Source organism: Rhinichthys klamathensis, unplaced genomic scaffold (assembly GCF_029890125.1).
Source record: "Rhinichthys klamathensis goyatoka isolate OS25496 unplaced genomic scaffold, OSU_Roscu_1.1 h1tg000103l_1, whole genome shotgun sequence".
NCBI classification, from domain to species: Eukaryota; Metazoa; Chordata; class Actinopteri; order Cypriniformes; family Leuciscidae; genus Rhinichthys; species Rhinichthys klamathensis.
Window position 1 is genome coordinate 2,234,538 of NW_026606642.1, and position 20,587 is coordinate 2,255,124.

At 37.2% G+C, this 20,587-nt stretch overlaps 2 protein-coding genes across 5 annotated transcripts in view; one reads left to right on the forward strand and one right to left on the reverse strand.

The window, feature by feature from the left end:
- Nucleotides 1–3,665, forward strand: part of LOC130086920 (ladderlectin-like) — a 175,196-nt gene extending 171,531 nt beyond the window's left edge. Inside the window, exons 3-5 of one of the 3 annotated variants that reach the window (XM_056253156.1) lie at nt 2,823–2,948; nt 3,125–3,236; nt 3,424–3,665. In XM_056253156.1, the coding sequence (XP_056109131.1) occupies nt 2,823–2,948; nt 3,125–3,236; nt 3,424–3,491 (306 nt within the window). In that variant the 3' untranslated portion in view covers nt 3,492–3,665. The remainder of the gene's footprint in view (nt 1–2,822; nt 2,949–3,124; nt 3,237–3,423) is intronic. The other 2 variants (XM_056253151.1, XM_056253154.1) reach the window with 2 other exon arrangements.
- LOC130086917 (uncharacterized) overlaps nt 1–18,423 on the reverse strand; it is a 181,872-nt gene extending 163,449 nt beyond the window's left edge. For both annotated transcript variants that reach the window (XM_056253147.1, XM_056253146.1), the window contains exons 1-4: nt 18,334–18,423; nt 16,353–16,751; nt 16,085–16,156; nt 14,544–14,654 (exon numbers count right to left, since the gene is read on the reverse strand). In XM_056253147.1, coding sequence (XP_056109122.1) covers nt 14,544–14,654; nt 16,085–16,156; nt 16,353–16,751; nt 18,334–18,388 — 637 coding nt within the window. In that variant the 5' untranslated portion in view covers nt 18,389–18,423. The remainder of the gene's footprint in view (nt 1–14,543; nt 14,655–16,084; nt 16,157–16,352; nt 16,752–18,333) is intronic.
- Nucleotides 18,424–20,587: the final 2,164 nt, after the last annotated feature.

The window sequence follows — 20,587 nt, forward strand, 5'->3', positions numbered from 1 at the left end:
AGGTCGCAAGTGGGCAGCTGATTCATCTGTTGCACAAGCTGAAAGCATGTTGAAGCTACGGGATATCATTGGAGCGCCATGCACAGGAAGACAGGGTCTTGGAACCTCCCATTTCCAACAGTGGAGGAAGGCAGGAACCAGTGAAAGAAGAGCCATGATTCAAGAGGAGGTACGGAACCTGGAAGAGGAAGGACGAAGGTCAAGGGCAGTGGACCTAGCTTCCCAAGGAGCCTGGACCAAATGGGATCTTCCCAAGAGGAAGATTACCTGGGCGGACCTTTGGAGACTCGAGCCGTTCCGCATCTCCTTCCTGCTGAGATCCGTGTATGACACACTGCCAACCCCAACAAACTTGCACAAGTGGGGCATGAGAGAGGACCCATTGTGCAAGCTTTGTGGGGAGAGGGGCACCATGGCACACATCCTGTCCGGGTGTAAAAAAGCACTCACCCAGGGAAGATACAGGTGGCGCCACGACAGGGTGCTCATGACACTCGCCAACACCTTAGAGCAGGAGAGGAAAAAGAAACGCCAACCACTTCGGAAAACAACATCAATCCAGTTTGTAAGGGAGGGGGAAAAGCCATCAACCACAGTAACAACAAGAGCCAGTCTGCTACAAAAGGCCCAATCATGGGAAATGAAGGTCGACCTGGGAGGAAGGCTGCAGTTCCCCCAGTTCGTCCAGACAACTCTGAGGCCGGATGTGGTACTGTGGTCTGAAGAGGGAAAAAAGATCATCCTCATAGAACCTACAGTCCCATGGGAAGAGGGTTGTGAACAGGCCTTTGAACGGAAGAAAGCCAAATACCAAAACCTGCAGCACGACTGCAGGGGGAAAGGCTGGCAGGCTTGGCTGTTCCCGGTCGAGGTTGGCTGTAGAGGATTCCCTGCTCAGTCAGTGTGGAGAATGCTCACAGCCATTGGAATAACAGGGAAAGAGAGGAAGGCAGCAGCTCGCAGGATGGGGGAGGCAGCGGAAAGAGCCTCTTGCTGGTTATGGAGCAGGAGGGAGGAGTTGAGCTGGAAGCCTGGAGGGGAAGATGGGCAGTGATCTGGCCACCACTGCCGACCCACCATCGGGAGGGTGTTGCGGATAAGGGTTGAAACACCCAATGAACGATGGGTACCGCCTGATGACATCAACCCCTCCAGGCCAAGGCTACATTCACTTAAGGTGAATGAAGGTGAGAAGCATTTCCGGATGTATTTGTAATTCACTCAGAAATTGGGTTCTATATGAGTTCAGTGAATCAGGTCAAATGATTGTGAAATAATGATTATGTTAAACACAACCAACACCATCAGATCATCTTTTCTATTTGTTCATCTGACTGATATAACTCATGTACAACAGCCAAACAAAATCTAAAGTTAATGATGTGAGAGTCGAGAGCCCAACTAAAACACACACTGATCACCATAACGGTGACTTTTCCGGTTTTCTCCTTCAGTGATTCTGCTTATTACCATCAGGTGTCTTCAATAATGCTCAATCATCCCTCAATTATTCACTTAATTATCTCATTAACTTTAACACTGCTTCAGTGCTCATCGCTTAAAATTGCTTAATTCGATTATGTTGAAGTTACATGAACAAATTATGTTTGTTTAACGTAACCCAGTTATGTGGGACCTGTTGATAAAAAAGTTAATTAAAGCCAACATATCATTTTTTTGAGTGTATAAAATACAGATGTAAAGACATGTATGCACACAATAAGTGCATTATCAAATGATTCATTTAAACTGATGATTCTCTGGTGAAGTAAATGTTACGGGGAAAAAAACTAATGTAATTTCTACATGGAAAAGTTAGTTCAGGCAAGACAAAACAAAGTCAATTCTATATAAGTACTCAATTCAAGCGTGTAGAAATTGCGTAAATGTCAACGATATACTGGAGTTCCCATCATGCACTGGGGCATGAATAATTAATAAGTTTGACTTTTTATTTGACCGTTTTATTATCGCTTTTGTTGTTAGGTTTAGTAACTTGGCATATTGTGACAAAATTACACAATCACTCAAAAACGATCTATCGACTGTTACCGTCATTGTGTATTGTGTCCAAGTATTGAGGTGTTCAGGTGCCATATTAATTATTTTAAGTAGATTCAATATGCAATCTATTCAATATCTACTGTATTATTTATGTAGATATTTCTAAGTAAAGCATACACTTCTAATGTGTGGTTTGATTCAGTGTTATATTGTCTGAGTAAAAAGTTAATGTTGTTAAATTTACAAAAGTTGAAGTAGATGTTACACTGCAGCCGTTAACGCCGGACAGAAGGAGATTCACATCACCATATGGAAAGAAGCGTAAATGGATGGGGAAGCATAGGTTACTGTAAAGCTACGTCTTAGTCTGTGCTTATCTTTGCGAAAGCCGAGTACAAATCAGCATGAAGTTTTTAACATCTACTCTCGTGTAATGGAAATCATTTGTATATGTGAAATTAAATATAAGTAATATTTACGTAAGTAGTTCAATTAAATGTTACGTGTAATTTAAATGTCAACTAATTTATCAAGTAGATGTTACTTGATAATAACAGTTGTACGGAGCAGTAGTACAATTAACTTAAAACGTGTCAGTGCAAATTGTTATGGGTTTGATCAAGTAAATCACACAAATATTTGTTTTTTTCTTCAGTGATAGTTAAAGACACTTACTTTAAAGCGGGAATGTTATTTTTTATAGTAGAACTTTATTTTCTCCAAATAAATAGAAAACTGGTACTGAGCAAATAATCACTTTGCTTTATGCTAATAAAGAATTGATTTTGTATTGACAATGAAAAAATCTGTCTCTTCAGAAAAACTGTCACAGTCATGGTGCGAATCTCGCATCTGTGCGTAATAAACTGGAAAATGATTTCCTGCTGAGTCTGTTGCCTTCTCCTTCCACACGTGCTTGGATTGGTGCGAATGATGCCGTACACGTGAGTTCAATTGTGTGTCCTAAAGAGACCTATTTGTTTGTCTAAACTAACATTTCTGCTTTAAACAGTAAAGGCAAAGTTTCTAATGAAGAAGGTTTGACTTCAAATCTGAACTAAAGCTTCTTCCTGAAGTCTGACAACAGTGCACTCTTTTATTCCCTCTCTTCACTCTTCAGGAAGGACATTGGTTGTGGAGTGATGGAACTGTGTTTTCGTTTACCCACTGGTGCTCTGGAGAACCTAACAATTACCAGCATCCCGAGGACTGTTTGGAGATACACCTTTTTTGTAAGACTGCAGTCTGTTTTTTTTAACACGTTCAGTTATAATTTAAAATCCAATTTCACATCATACAGTAACATAAAATGACTCATTTGGATTTCACTAAGTGCCTTAAGTTGAACGATCTATTTTATTTTGATTCTAACAACACTATAATGATCAGAATAACTTATTTCATTATTCCTCCTTACAGCTAAACGTTGCTGGAACGATGCGCCCTGTTCAACCTCAATGTCCTGTATCTGTGTTAAGGACCTGTGAGACCGTCATCCTGTTCCACTGTTACTTTGATTCTACATTTTTCCAATATTACAAAAATGTTATTCTGAAATCAAATCTCTTCTAAATGTTAATCTCTTTTCCATATCTTCACTGAAACACTCAAATTAATAAAAACATTGAAAAAGCAAATTGTGCATTGTGGACAATCAAATTTGAGTATTTCAAAATATATTATTGTGTTTGTATTAGGTTTGAGGATATGGTTATTAGAATGGCATTGAATGATGTCATCATCGGGGGCGGGGTTTAAGCTGCACACTTGCTTCATCCTTGGCAAAGAAGACATTTGCATGTTTGTTTTCTGGATTATAAGCAAATATGGAACTCATCCAGGGCCCTTTTTGTTTTCTGTATTATAAAATATCCCAACATTTCAGTGTGAGAAACCTCTGCAAACAAATCAGAGATTGAGTGAACTTGTGAAAGACCATGTGCGTATGCAGCTGATTAGGGGTTGTTCGTCAACTGAGTCTCCTCAGTTAGAAGGAATAAGCAATTCCAATGATACAGTTTGAGTATTTATTAAGGAAGAGTCGGGTACATGGAGATGATGACAGTTCACAGGTATCAATATAACAAAGAGGTGAGTTTGTAGGGGTGTGAGCGTGTATGTGTGTGTGTGTGTGTGTGTGTGTGTGTGTGTGTGTGTGTGTGTGTGTGTGTGTGTGTGTGTGTGTGTGTGTGTGTGGTTATCTGAAACAGAAAATACAGTAAAATGTATATTAATAGACACATAGGCTGTGGTTACATATAGTTGCATAAATAAATGACCCATAGTACAACCAAAAATCCACTAGTAGGAGCTCTAACACTATAAATGATCCTGCATAAATGCCACAAATCTCCACACGGCGAAAAGCGGCAAAAACAGGCAACCTATGCAATAAATATAATATTTGCGGTTATTTGCAAAGCAATAATTAATACAGTAAATGAGCGCATGTAGAGCGCCGGAGCGGCAAAACAGTAGCCTATAGCAGTAGTGAGTAACACGAGTAGCCTAACAACCTCGCCATCTGGGCTAATAACTCTGCAATAAACATAATTTATGCAAAAGCCGTACTTACATCTTAAGGACGCACAGCACTCTTACACACAATATTAGCGCAGGATTAACAAAGGATGGCAATTCTCTGCTCCGTGGATACTGCTTCTCATAACACTTGACCGCACCGAAAGTGAAAGCGCCTCGCGCAACCACAAGCGATCAGAACTACAAGCGAACACGTGCATTGTGGGTAACGTAGTCTATGGCAGGGCACGGACTTTTAACAGAACTGTTTGAATGAATCAAACTGAATAATGAACAATTTCAGACCATTTTCTGAACCAGTTTAATTAGATCAATAGTGATTCATTCACTATTCTGGCATTGCTAGTTCTGATTCTAAACCGCTGATACAAAACACAAAGGACATTTTCATGCCGACATATTCTCAGGTCGAAAGTAGTAATCAGAGAAGGATTTATCAGCAATATTTTACTGGGGCACAGTGTGAATTTCAAAAAGGGTACAGCGACTCCCCCAGATCTATGTACATGCAAATATTTATTAAATATATACGTGCATATGTGTGTGTATTTATATATACAAAATAATTATACACAGTACACAAACATATATCATGTAGACACAAACTTTTATTTTGGATGCGATTAATCTTTTCCCAGCCCTAATAATTTGACAACTCTGTGAATGAATATGAAAATATTAGGGATGTCCCGATCCGATACTCAGGATCGGTATCGCTCCGATACTGCCATTTTTGCGGGATCGGGTATCGATCTGACATCGATCAGACGAGGCCGATCCAAATCCGATATTGTGGTATTATGTGTTATTGTTAAGCCCCACAAAATGCACAAAAACATTCTAAAGTACCATAACGTTTTCGTGCACTCTATTATAAGTGTTCTGAAGCTATTATGTGAGATATAAATTAATATTTAAGTAATTAAATTCAAGATGACGTAAATTTTTCCCTCTCGCGGCTGTCAGTCATTCTCCATTCAGCATTCAAACAGCGCGTCGCGTTCGGTTGCAGTCAATGATGAAACTATCTTCAAGATGATTCAATGTTAATACTATTATACTTGATCTGTAAGATAAAGGTCTATGTTTTCGCATAAAACAACTTTATCTTGCTGGACTTTATTGCTGTAACTCAATCGTGTTACTCTCTACCGGGTGTCGGACGCTGTCAGTTTGATCACAACACTAGAGTCAGAGCACTATAATTGTTCTTCACGCGCACAGTAACTGAAATTTAAAACTGTTAAAAGAAAAGGCTCAATAAACGATTGCATAGATAGATACTGTATAATACACTGTCCATCAATATGTATCTCCGTTGTGCTTTGAACTTTTCAAAGCGGACTCGACGCGCTGCGTGCTGGAACTCCACGTGGCTTCAAGCGCATCATTCTCCGCTCGGGATGCGCATAAGCGCTTTGTGCCGCACTGTATTGGAGCCTTTCATATCATAATGCATTGACGCAATTAAAGCTTATTAACATTAATAATTATTAATGTTGCTGCCTCATTAAATAGCTGTGCAATACACTTAAAACATGTCTCAATTTTATAGCAGATTTAGCTATATCTAAAATAATTATCTTTTTCATTTTTGTTATCTTGTTTTTCATGAATGTATTTTACAACAATAAAAAGAGCAATGTGTATTATCCACTAATCTAGTTTATAATAGCATTTTTGTCAGATTATGATCATATATTTTGGGGATTTGTTGTTTTTCTTTCATTTATATATTTCTTTATTTTTTTGTAGTGTTTGAATAAAGGGTGGCAATCTTTCATAATCAACTGTTGTTGTGGACTATATAGGAGGTATATTTTAGGTGGCTAATTGAGAAAATTGCTATATTTTTTATTAGTTTAAGAATAAAATAAAAATATCGGATTAATATCGGTATCGGCAAAAGCCAAAGCTGCGGCATCGGTATCGGTATCGGAAGTGAAAAAGTGGTATCGGGACATCCCTAGAAAATATACAAACACTGAGATTGTGGGTTTTTTTTTTTTCTAATTGCAGTTTCACCAACAGATGTCGCCCTTGGGCCTTGGCCTATGAACCTCTTGAAAATGACCGCATTATCCGCATAGTAGAACAACAACGAAAAAACGTATCTAAGCGGTCTTCCTTTTCTTCTCAAACAAACTAACTGCATAAACAGCCCAAGTTTCAAAATTTCCCGGGGGAGAAACCCCCGGACCCCCGTTAAAATAAAATAAAGATTCAACATGCAGGGCTAAAAAAGCCTGCCCCGGATCATTTGCAGATGTTGTACTAGCGACGCCCCCCTGGACATGCATACACGACGCAAGGGCGCCCGCGCTACAAAACTAACATTTTTATTTAAAACATTGTCTTACCTAAAAGCGACGCGCGAGTATCATCCCGCTGTCTCTTCTTTTTCTTTTTTCCAGCCTACAATTCACTTTTGCACATTGTAGCCTATATGTGAACATGTTGGCCATTTATTAGTGATGTTGTTGCGTGTGGGGCAGTGTGTTATCGAGTAGCCTACCGAGCACAAGTTTTTTTTGTTATACAAAATTCCGTATTCTTGTATCGTTTCTGAGAAAATCACGTAGGCTAATGGAAGGGAAACTTTGGGGTGTAATCTCGAGACCATGGTGTGGGGGGAGGGGAGGTTACCTCCACTTTCTTCCAAATAACGCACATTTAATTCATAATATTATAAATACAGTCCGTTCCTGCACATTTTGCCTTTCTGAATTGTGTGAAATGGCAAATAAAAATAGGTAGGCTAATACAAAACGAGTATTGGTTTAATCTTGACTTCTGGGAGAGAGAAAGCTAAAGAAACAAGAGAAAAAGCTAATGGTGTTTAAGACAGAAAAAGCCATGCCCACGATGAAATACGTTATGCATATTTAATGTACATTAGGGACTTCTATACAATTATTAGAAAAACAAACCAAATCCACTGTTGTCGTTCAACTGAAGCTGTGATCCGATTGGTCGTCTCTGCTCTGGTGGGCGTGGCTACTGTCGCTGTTCTGGTTTATGACATCAGATCCACAAGAGGAGGGGACAAAAAAACTGACATCATAAATATTGTGACATCTTGGTATTTGGATCGGTAAAGAGTTAAATATATGAAACATATTTAAATTCAAATGTGGCTATCAAGGAAATCAGAGGTTTAATGTGTGGATGTAAATGGATTTGTCAAGTTTCTAAAAAAAATGCAAATGTTTTTGATTTTATGTGGAAAATTAAACCATGTGCACTGTGATATAAGTATAATGACATAAGTATTACAATATTATTGTATTATTAATATGTTTTACAATTTGTTTTCAGATTAGTACAATGACAATATAAATGATTAAATGTTTAATTAAACAATGCTTTCTTTTTAATTAGGTTTAATATTTTTCTAACATAAATGAGTCAATTTTCATAAACATTCAATTCATATATTATAGGATAAAACTATGGCTTCACTACTTGTTATATAGCGTAAATGTGGAGGACAAACGAAGAACAATAACAGTAAACATTTTTTTCTGTAATTAAATATGTGGACATTTATAACAGATCAAGCAAATTAATTTATAAAAAAAAGACCCAGTACATTAAATATAATGTTAGTGTCTGCAGTGGATCTTCACTCACTTCAACATTTTCTCGAGATGCCCAATAATATATCATCCATTCTTCATTCTGCTTATCTTTTTGTAGGACATGCCATCCCTATACCTATAGCAAGTGACATGAGCGTGTGACATGACACATGTTATCTTAAGTTTATTTATAAAACACATTCATGCACAATAATAATTCAAAGTGATTTTTCAAAAAAAAAAAAAGATTTTGAACTTTTTATTTAAAAATGCATCAAAACTATTACATTAAAAATATGACGAGAAGGATACATATAAGATAATGTGCAATAAGTCAGACATACAGTAGCACAGTGTGTTTTGAGTCTGGATTTGAATGTGACACTGTAGAGCACATCTGATGTCTTCTGGAAACTGGTTCCAGCTGCGGCTGGCATAATAGCTAAAAGCAGACTCTCCTTGCTTTGAGTAAACCCTTGGTATTTCTGACTGACTTGATTCTGAGGATATGAATATTCAGTGAGAACATCTGCAGTGTATTGAGGTTCTGGGCCATTGAGTGATTTATAAACAAGAAACAGTACTTTAAAATACTGATGGGTTGTATAAAGTATGTTTTTTGTGGGTTGATGTTGAAGCAGTTTTTTAATCCAAAACAAATTTCTCATAAAGGAGACAATAAAAAGTAGCTTGGCCTTGAAAATCAATTTTAAATGTTACTGGGAGCCAGTGTAATGATCTGAGGACTGGTGTGATATGTTCATATTTTCTGGTTCTGCTCAGAATCCTGGCAGCAGCGTTCTGTATGAGCTGCAACTGTCTTATGGTCTTTTTGGGAAGGTCACAATATGTGATTGTCGAGGCCAAGAACAAGCAGGACATAAATCTTCACAAAAAAAAAAAAAAAAATCTGAATAATTCTGTAAAAAATACAGTAAAAATGTATGTAGGCTATTTACAGAACGTGTACATTTTACAGTATATAACTGTAATGTTCAAACAAGTAAATTGCTATTTAAACTGGTAAATCTAACAACGCACACTGCTAAAATCTGTTTTGCAACTTTAACATAGTGACAACCGCCATTATAATGCAAGTGGTAAAAGAGGAAGCCTCATGAAGAATCATGAAGTTCATCACAAGCTTGTCCACAAGCTGCTGAATTACATAGAACACCATCATGGTCACACACGACACTTGATGCAATAAACATTAATTAAAATAGAGGATATAATAAAACACAAATGAGCATAATTGATAACAAAGAAACATAACTATTTAAACAAAATATATACTTTCAAATTTGAAGTGTCAAACAGGGAATTCTCTGAATATCAGATTAGTTTTTCACCTTAAATTATACTTTGATTCGCATTTTTTACTTCTAAAAACTGTACATTTAACAGAATTTAACTGTACAACTTACATGAAATGTCTTTTACAGTTTTTGAATTTGTCAACCTATAAACAGTTTTTTTTTTTTTTTTTTACAATTTTTCAGTTACTATTACACAACTTTTTTAAAGTGTAATCAGATTGCAAAAATTAAGCACGTGTAATTAGATTATATTCCTTTTTAGATGCTCAAAATCAGAATACAGTTACTTATTATTGACTACATAATCAAAAAATAAAATATTTAATTTTTTTTTTTGTGTTTTTATTTTGATTGTTTTTGTTTTCAAATGGTTTATTAATTATAATATAAAAAAATGTATGATTAAATTATTAACTTTTAAAACAAAAATGTTTCTTCTAATTTTTTTCAATGTGGTACAGGATTATACTATTCAAATCAATGTTATAAACAAGATAGGTCTAAAGTAATCTAAAAGTAATCAGATTATATTACCTAAAATGTGTAATGTCATAGAATGCGTTACTAGCTACTGGAACTAAGGTCTGACTTTTTTTTTTGTCTTTAGATCCCTAGCCTAGGTATGCGTTCACCTTGAGAATGTCATCTTTGTTTCCCAATGCAATGACTTCAGTTTTGTCTTTGTTTAACTGAAGACATCAAGCTGTTTCCTTCATCAATGCACTGGCACAGGGAGTCAATGGAGCTGTAGACATCAGGTGATAGATCTGGTGTCATCTACAGTACATACACTATTAAAAATAAAGGTTCCAAAATAGGGGTCATAGAAGAACCATTTTGGTTCCCAAAAAACCTTTTAGTGAATCGTTCTAAAAAGAACAATGTACACACTAAAAATGCTGGGTTGTTTCAACTCATGTTTGGGATAATTTAAATAAATATATATATATACTGTATGTATATATATATTTTTTAAATGGTTACTATTTTGTCATGTGACTTCTGGGCTTTTTGTCTTCTGACTTCTGGTCTTGTTGTTTAAAACGTTTCTCACACGGTTTTGTAATGCCCGCTGGTGACTACTCTGGTTACTTTAATTTTTACACATCTGCTCATTCTGTTTGGACTGTTGGTCAGATATGTGTATATTTTTCACTCCAGACTATGCATTCACTCAGATTCCATGATCTGTGGTGTTTGATGTGTAAACTGACGGAGATCAGCTGATGCAAACTTGACTAACGTGACTTGCCAGAACTAGCTTTTGACATCTAAGAGGTCATCATATTATAAGATTATCTTGTAAGTTTCAGAACTGAAAACGTCCTTGTTAGTCCAATAAAAGCTTTTATTGACACCAGGCTCAGCAAACGACTCGTTTTTCAAAGTGGGGAACTATGACGACAAAGAGGATAAAACCCCACCCCCGCAGAAGAAGATCAACGCCTACTTCAACACGGCCGGTTTAGCCCCGCCCACCGATTCGCGCATTACACAAAACTCATTATAATATGCAAAACTGTTATCCACTCACAGCAGTGGGCGTTTACTTCCAAGTCTTCAGTGCGAGACGCCCATAAAAACCGAGCGTTTTTGAGCTAAGCTCAAAACTAGGGTAGAAAATAGCCTATTACTTATTCATTTTGATGTTTTTGAATGTAAAAACCAAGCGAACGTCATAAGTTGACCTCAGACAACAATATAAAACAATTTAAAAAGCCAGTTCATGACCCCTTTAATTAAAATTCTAAACTAATGGTTGGGTTTGTCCATATTTGACCCAAACATGGGTTGAAACAACTTTTTCATTTTTTAAGAGTTAAGCAATTTGGTTCTTACTTATTATTTGTCTCAGTGGGAGCAGGTAGAACAGGAGTGGCGCTAGAACTGAGCCTTGTGGGACTCCGCATGTCATGGACGTCCACTCAGACTTATGGTCTCCTATGTTCACATAGTAACCCCTTCTTTCTAACTATGACCTGGACCATTGGGATCCTAAAATCCCTTTGGCATCACATGACATCGCTCTTTCTCCTTCTGAAAGAAAACAATGAATCACACGGTAAAGAGAGAGAAATGAGCAGTGCAATCAAAACACCTGTCATCAGTAAGTTAATAAGATGCGGTTTAAAAGTTATTTTTCCAGGTAGATAACTCTGCTATAAATTCTATTCAGTCAGTGGAATTATAAATATAGTTATATACTCTTTTTGCACTGTTTTCACATTCTTTGTGAATTGAAAAATATCACTTAATTATTACAATTTATGCCACACAGAATATTTGGAAATTATAATTACAAATGGCACATAACAACAATACATTAAACTTGAAAATGTTTTAACATTCTTTCTTGCGAAGGTTGCAACATGCCTAAGACATGAAAATGAAACATTTCCACAAAGACATGTGGTGGATTTTCCCCTACACACATGACTTAAATTTAACCAAGTGTCCCTGACACCTGAAAATATTACACTCAGTTGAGTTCACCTCTGAACGCGCGAGTTGACGCCTAGGGATAAGCTATTCTAACCGAATAAACTGCCTAAGAATTGTAGTTACTCGACCGGAATCTGACCCCTATGTAACGGTTATGAACTTTTATGTCTTTTCTCAGTTTCTGTCATGTCTGGTTCAGTTCATTTGCCCTCATTGTGTATCTTGATTAGTTAACCATTCACACCTGTTTCTGTTCTCCCTGATTAAACGATGGCAAAGAGAGCTCAACACGCTGCAACTGAAAAAAACACATGCAAATAGAAAAAGACACATGCAAATAGAAAAAAACAAACACATGCAAATAGAAAAAACACCCGCAAATTAAGAAAACATCTTCATCAGTTTCACAACACACGTGTGCTCCAAATACTCACAACACAACCAAATACAGAAACACGTTGCAAATAACACAGACCGCAACGGAAATGTTTCCAGGGGACGCCAAAAAGTGACGAACCCGGCTGGGACGCACTTATGGCCCTGTCCCAAATGGCACACTCCGGACTTGTGGACTTGTAGTGCAGACCTATAGGGCCCTTAGCGCGAGTCGGCGAGGGCGCATTGAGAGGTATTTTTGGGACAGACTCGATCGTCACGCCGGAAACAGGAAGACGGTCTGATTGTTGTTATGGACAGGAGCTACAGGTTCGGGGAAATATGCGGCCTATTGTTGTTGTGTTTACATATGACTCAGTAAAGCCCTGACATTCTGTTCTATTTATTTAATGAATCATAATGCGATCGTATTATTCAGCTCGCTATTATTAGCCTATCTTTGAGACATCAACCACTGGTCGATGATCATAATGTTTGTATAAACTTGTCATAAAAACCGTAATGATAATTACACTTAAATATTTTCTTCTCAGCCATGTTAACAATTGTCCGTGAGCGAAATCTCCTCCCATCCGTCGTCTGATTGGCCCTCCGCAAGGATTCCTGGGTAGTTAAAGTGCGTGGAGCCTGCATCTATGCGGGCTTCGCGGAAGACCGCTTCAAGGGTACAAAGGGGGCGCTGCTGAGCACACTTCAGAGCGTTAAAATGCTAAATGGGACAGACTCGTAGACTCGGCGAGCACGCGCAATTTAAGTCCACGAGACCGAAAGTCCGCATGAAGTGCGCCATTTGGGACAGGGCCTATAGCCTGTGAGCATCCCTATGCCCTACTCCTTTCGAAAGGCTGACGGCAGAGCCCTTAAAGTGGGAGTGAGCATGGCACTGGTGTGCCATTATGTAGCTGTGTGGAACGCACTTGATTGAAGGGAGCAACGACAACGCAGCACGGTGTCCATCAGTTGGATAGCTGTACTTACGACAGAATATAATGCTGTTAACATAACGGTTGCAAATAAATATATATATATATGTAATATGTATATAAATATATCCTTTTTTTTTTTCTTTTTTTTTACAAAAAATATTTTCAAATATGCGTTATATATCTGTGTGTCTCAACTTTAAAACTTTGGACCCTACATTACCTAACATTTTGTTTGAAACTTTTCTTTATGTAAATTTAAACATAACATAAAAAAAATTGTACAGTGTAACTGATGTAATAGATTACTATCTTTACCTCATGTTCTTTTTCTCTATCTTTTTTTTATTATTATTTATTTATTTTAGTTTTCAGGTCATTGTTCTTTTCTCATTTGAATTCGGAAGACATTGAACATATTGTTAATACATTTTGTATATTGTATACAAGTTGTATGTCATAAAAATTGAATCTCTGTATGTTTTGCGACAGCAAAAAAAAAAAAAAAGTTTAAATAAATACAATAAAATAAAGTAGACTTTTGAGCTGTAAGCACATTCCAGCCGGGTTCGACATTTATTGGTGGCCCCTGGAAACATTTTCGTTGTGGTCTGTTTTATTTGCAGCGCGTTTCTGTATTAGTGAGTATTTGGAGCACACGTGTGTTGTTAAACTGATGAAGATCTTTTCTTAATTTGCATGCGTTTTTTTCAGTTTCAGCGTGTTGAGCTCTCTCGGCCACCGTATGATTACGTTCTCCCTCATTAGTTCCCTTATAAAGTCTCCCTGCTCTGTTCAGTGCACGGTCGGTGATTGTATGTGTTACCTTGTGTGCGCGTGTACTCTTCGTCTTCTGGAATAAACCGAAATTGTTTGGGATTAACTTCGTCTTTGTGAACTCTTTTGAATTTACCACACGCAGCTCCGTGACACCCTAAGAGTCTCACACTGAGTCGAATGACGCCTTTTTTAACACTAAATTATACATTTAGATATCTGTCTAGTTGATTTTTCCCTTTTGTTATAATTAGACGTGATTCACAAACAAACAGACACTGACTGAGTTTACCAAAGGTTTTTGAAAAATTTAGGAGTCAGAATCATATGAATGTTATTCCTGGGTGAAAAATAAATGTTAGTTATGATTACTTTAAAAAATCCATCACAGACACTACAGTAGTTTAGTATTTTACCTCATATTCAGACTTTCAACAGATGCTCAAGCTTGTTTTTCTCTACTTCTGCTGTAAAAAATAAATTACAAACAATTAAATTCTAAGTTTGCACAATAAAGATGTTGTTTTCCTCTTACTAAAATATATGTAGGTGGCACTTGCCATTTGTAGACCTCCTGCGGCGAAGATACATCACACCAACAGCTACAGCAGCAGACATCAGAGCAGTAACAGCACATATTACTGCTACAGAAACTGGCATCAGAACTGAACCTGGAACAGATAAACACAGACAGCTATTAGTGGGAGTGGATCTGATACAGCAATTGGATATCCATTCATGTGAAAAAATAAATTAAACCCTTATTGAGTTCCAGGACATAATTTAAAAAAAACAAATCTTCAAGACAAAATGGAGAAGCCATGTATGAAAAACTAAGTACACTTTTACTGTTAACATAAGCATGAAGAGGGTTAGTAGCAGTCTTAGCGCTGATAATCAAATGCCTTTGATGAATTAATCTTCAGCAAGTGTGATCACCTCTATAACAGCAGAAGTTTTGTTGGAGCCTTCAGGTGTGTGTTAACACAATGCAAAGCAGGAAAGACATTTAAATTGTTTTAAATGTGGCCAATATCAGATTCCAGTGTGAACAGATCAGTGTCCTGAACTGACTCGTATGCGCTAAAGACCGATAATAAGACGTCACGCAACACGCTGTCTTACAGAAACACAGAGGACATTAAAGTAAGCGATTATGCGTTCATGTATAGTGTGATCTGCTGCAGAAGACAGAAAATTAATGTGCAAGCAATATATAAAAAACAAAGAGGATGTGAAGAAAGAGAGCAGAGTTTCTAAACATTTATGATGTTTTGCTTGTATCACTGTAATGATTATGAGTTCTGACACTGACTATCTATCGAAACTGTCTTGATGACTTCAGGCGTGTACAATATTTGAAGTGACTCCCATGAGTGTAGAAATGTGACGATTGTTGCTCTAAAATGACGTAAAAGTCACATGAATACCCATATGACTGTTCAGACTGAGGTCAAATAGCAAAACATCTGACCTGTATCTGATTTAGGATCACATATGGAAGTGACCCGAACGGGAAATGAAAAGATCAGATTCTATGTGGTTTGTGCTGTTCACACCGCCTTGAAAAAAAAAAAAAAAAAAAACAGATCTGAAAGTCACATGAGAAAAATGTTTTTTACCTGCAGTCTGAATGTAGCCATAGAGAAATAAATGTTGCTGCCATTAATCTATGAAGTGTTGCAAGGCCATTGCCAAACAATTTGAAGTCCATTATTCTATACAGTAAGGAAGTAGAAAACATTCAAGACAGTTCCAATCTTCCCAGGAGTGGGCGTCCCAGTAATTTCACCCTAAGATCAGAGAAATCACGAACCACCCAGAGCTACACCTCAGACTCTACAGGCCTCAGTTTGTGTGTGAAAGGATGAAGTTCGTGGCAGTGCAATTACACAAGACGGGACAAGTATGGCAAGTTTGGAACAGTTGCCAGGAGAAAGAACACAGCAGCAAGGCGTGGGTTAGCAAATAAGAAAAACACAAGACTTCTGGAACAATGGCTTTTAGACAAACGAGACCAAAGTGTACAGTTTGTGCCTTTCAGCACAAACACACACACTGATTCACACGACTTTAAAAAAGACAGGGAGAAGAAACATACTCATGTCAGACTCCCGCTTCTTCCCCGTCTCGTCCAATTCCTCACTGGTTTTGTCAGGAACAGACAGAGAAGCTGGAAAGTACAAGCGAATAAAATACATTTTTAAAAAGTTTGATATATAGGCAGTCAGAAAAAGAACCTTTGACAATATTTTTAATATCACCATAATGTTGAATGATTCACTATATGTCTACTGAAAAGGACTGAACAGTCTCAGTGTAATCTTGCCAAAAAAGACATGATGCAGGAAAATGACAGAGTGACTCACAGCTGACGGAAACGATGAATGTTTTTATGGTGTCGCCGATGTTGCTCATTTTTCTGGTGATTTTTGTGCTGTCACACTTGCTGTTTCTGTTCAAGCTTTGGCTGGTTCCTGAGCTCTTGCTTTGGATGAAATTTGCTTCATAACGTCCAGCGTGTTCAGATCTGATGTCTCTGATGGTCAGTGATCCGGTCTCATAGTCCACCTTCACTCTGTCTCTGAATCTCCCGTCTTCTCCATCATACAGACAGCTAGTTCTGGGATCTCCGTTGATCAGAGCTATGAGAGTGTTGTTGAAATACCACAGCATCTTGTCACGTTGTTGTTTGGTAACACCAGTGTGTAGAACGACTGAATCTCCCTCCATCACTGATACGGTCATCATTTCATCACAAAACACACCTGGAGAGAAAGATGGACAATAATTACTTTAACACATTAAAAACACAGCAATGTGTTTGATTAGGAGAAAGCCAATGACAGCAGATCTTAAATCATAAGATCTCCGTGGTAAAGAAATGTATATTTTTACAGCCTCATATTTACATGTAAATATTAAAATACTTCATACAGGACTATTACAAAAGAGGATTAGGGCCAAGCAATAGTAAAAATAAATAAATAAAACCATCTTGAGATTTAAGTCCTTATAATGCAAAAAAAAAAAAAAAAAACTCTAAATAAAATGTTGAGATAAACTCACTATACTTTGAGAATAAACGTGTTTTAAGAAAAAAAAATTCAAGAAAAGGTAGAAATAAAATGTTAATAAAACTTTTGAATTTCTTTTAACAATTTATGTCTAATTTTTTTCTCGAAACAACGGCTTTATTCTCGAAATGTAAGGAGTTTTTTCTCAACATAGTATTTAAAAAAAAAAATAATTCTCGAAATTCAACGAGTTTAATCTCACATTTATAATTACTTTAATCTCCAGATGGTTTTATTCGCATAATTATAATGACTAATAGGCCTATTTTATAAGGAGAATAATGAATTATAATTATAATTCATTATATTGACTATAATCTCGAGATGATTTAAATATATATATATATATATATATATATATATATATATATATATATATATATATATATATATATATATATTATTGCTTGGTCCTATTCCTCTTCCGTATTAAATACTATTTCTGAAGTTAGGGCAAACATTTGCATAGCCTAATAGTCAACTCATCACGATTAATAATAAGTAAGATAGCAATGCCTTTCCAACCGGTCATGATTCAAGGTGAATATATTGGAGTTGTTATTCCTTCTGATAAACACTTTACACCAGCCTGAGCTTGTTTCCTGGTTTTAGGCCTAGACTGCGCAGTCAGCTGGTCTGTTTGCTTTTAGAGGACTTTGGTTATTCAGGGAGAGCTGTAGTCCAAACCAGTGACGAGCATTTATTAGTGGTGTGTTATGTATGAAACAGAGGCTCAAGGTAATCTGTAGGCTATATTAAGAAAAGTATCGATCGTTTCTCAGAAAATCACGTGAACAACACTATACATTTCGGGGTTTTTTTTTTTTTGTTCTCACTTGTGGGCACAGAACAAGAAAGGGGGAAATAGGGAATGATTCATTTACATTATAGGCTATATTAAAAACATTAAATGTGTAAAATTGGCTAGTGACTGTTTGCTGGCATTGGTCAAACAGGTTAAGACAGAACAAAGGGAATGCTGTCACGGAAGCTCGCCAAAAAACAACAAAACAAAAAAACATGAGCATTGCGCAAACTTAAACTATTGAAACGGATTGGATTATGCAATTCATGGAGGGACTTTGTCCTGTGCATGTTTGTGATGCATTACACCTGCAGTCGGCAGAGACATATGCAAAATATGTATCCAAAGCAATTTACATCACATAGGCCTACAGACACGCACTTTCAATTCATGCATTTTCTACAAGAATGCATTTGGTAGGCTATGTCAAATGCATTGCCTATCAAAAATATAAAGTCAGGGACTTACCATCAACGAGAAAAACAAACAGAGTGAACACACGATAACCTTCCATTTTCTGCATTTTTATTTTATTTTTGTTGTTGTTCACATTCACAAGTTAAATCAATTTATTCGAATCTTGAATTGTTCTGCATAGTCTTTTCCCCGGAGCGGTCACACGCCCTGTGAAGATTGAGGACACGGATAGCCTAGATCAGAGCTTGCGATGATCCTAAGAAAGCGATAGTACAGTGTGCCTTTATGTCTTCAGTCTAGGCGTGGTTGTATTTTTACAAAATAACCTATCCAGGTCTATGATCCAGGCGTGTCGTTTTTGAGGAAATCACGTGATGTAAGTTTCGTTTTAGATAGTACAAGTTTCGTTTTACGTTAAATTGCGTAAGTTGCGACTTTTATTTATTTGGACTCATCATTCATCACTTATAGTTAGATTAACATATAACATGTGAAGTTATTACATTCGCACAGTAATTCTTCCAATACAGAGAGAGGAGAGAGAGAGAGAGAGAGAGAGAGAGAGAGAGAGAGAGAGAGAGAGAGAGAGAGAGAGAGAGAGAGAGAGAGAGAGAGAGAGAGAATAACAAAATCCTAAATAATAACCTGTCTAAATCATGTAAACTTCCTGTGGTACAACGTGTTTTCTGCCACTATACAATGATTCTTGATAAAGGCTGTTGTTGTGTACTTTAAAGTCACATTCACAAGCTAAATGATTTTAATCGAATCTTGAATTGTTCTGAATCGTCTTTTCCCCGGAGCGGTCACACGCCCTGTGAATGATGATTGAGGACACGGAGTAGCCTAGATCAGAGGTTGCGATGTTCCTAAGAAAGCGATAGTACACAGTGTGCCTTTATTTCTTCAGTCTGCGTGGTAAAATAACCTATCCAGGTCTATGATCCAGGCGTGTCGTTTCTGAGGAAATCACGTGATGTAAGTTTCGTTTTACGTTAAATTGCGTAAGTTGAGTTTTATTTGGTTGGTTGAAATATATAAGGTGTCGGCTACTTTGAAAGTTTTCAAAGCAGTATGTTATTCATCATTTATCAACAATCGACTTTATAGTTTGTTTGTGTGTGTGGATAATTATATATATATATATATATATATATATATATATATATATATATATATATATATATATATATATATATATATATATATATATAAAACATATTTAGCCTAATTATGTAGGAAGAAAATGTCCTATCACTCCCTCCAGGAAATAAACGACATGGTTCTACTGATGGATTTATTCCACTTGTCATCCGTCATCACATTCACCGTCAATGAAATCCACTGTCAAACTACAGCATGACAATGTAAAAGATAAACGTACGTTCACACACACTAGCTATAGAGGTAAATACAAATACACTCGGAGAATACGAACGTAACCTTGGCTGCATAACCAATAGGGAAAGAGTTCACTTGAAACACCCCGGTTCAAAAAACAAAAAAGAAAAACATTTTTTCTTGTAAAAAAAGTGCATCTTCTACACACGGAGAATAACTTCTCACCAAAAGTCTGTTTTTCCTGTTGCACCTTAAAGAGTGTCTGTGTGCAACGCAAAATGTAGCTACCTAACGTCATCAACACTCAATATCCATGAATAGATTAAACTAATATAACAAAACATAACAGAAATAATATGTATGGCAGTTATATGTCCTTTTCAGGAAGCGTTCTGATTTTTTGAAACATGCATTCCAGGATATATGGCTGTCACGAGCCAGCAGATGGCGCTGTTCCCACTGCAAAGCTTCATTCCCAGTATGATGTATGAGGCAAAACGTCTCGGTTACGGATGTAACCCTCGTTCCCTGAGTAGGGAACGGAGACGTTCCGTCGGATGACGACGAATGGGGGTTTCGCTTAGAAAGCCTATCGACTTCGAGTATACAAAACGAGCCAATGGCAAACAAATGCCATGGGTCTGCGGAATTTGCATGGCGCAACTCCGCCCCACCTCGTGGGGATAAAAGGAGAAAGCCAGCAATATGCAGATATGTTTCTTCGCTGAGGAGCCAAGACTGAACTCGGCTGTTCCAGCGGTACAGCGGAAGTGGCAGGCAGACGGAACGTCTCCGTTCCCTACTCAGGGAACGAGGGTTACATCCGTAACCGAGACGTTCCCTTTCGTTGTCACTCCGAGTTCCGTCGGATGACGACGAATGGGGATACCAGTCTAATCACGCCACTTCTCAGCTGTCTTCCAGTGCCCTGCGTAAATCTGAGATCCCTGTCGTGAGACTAGCA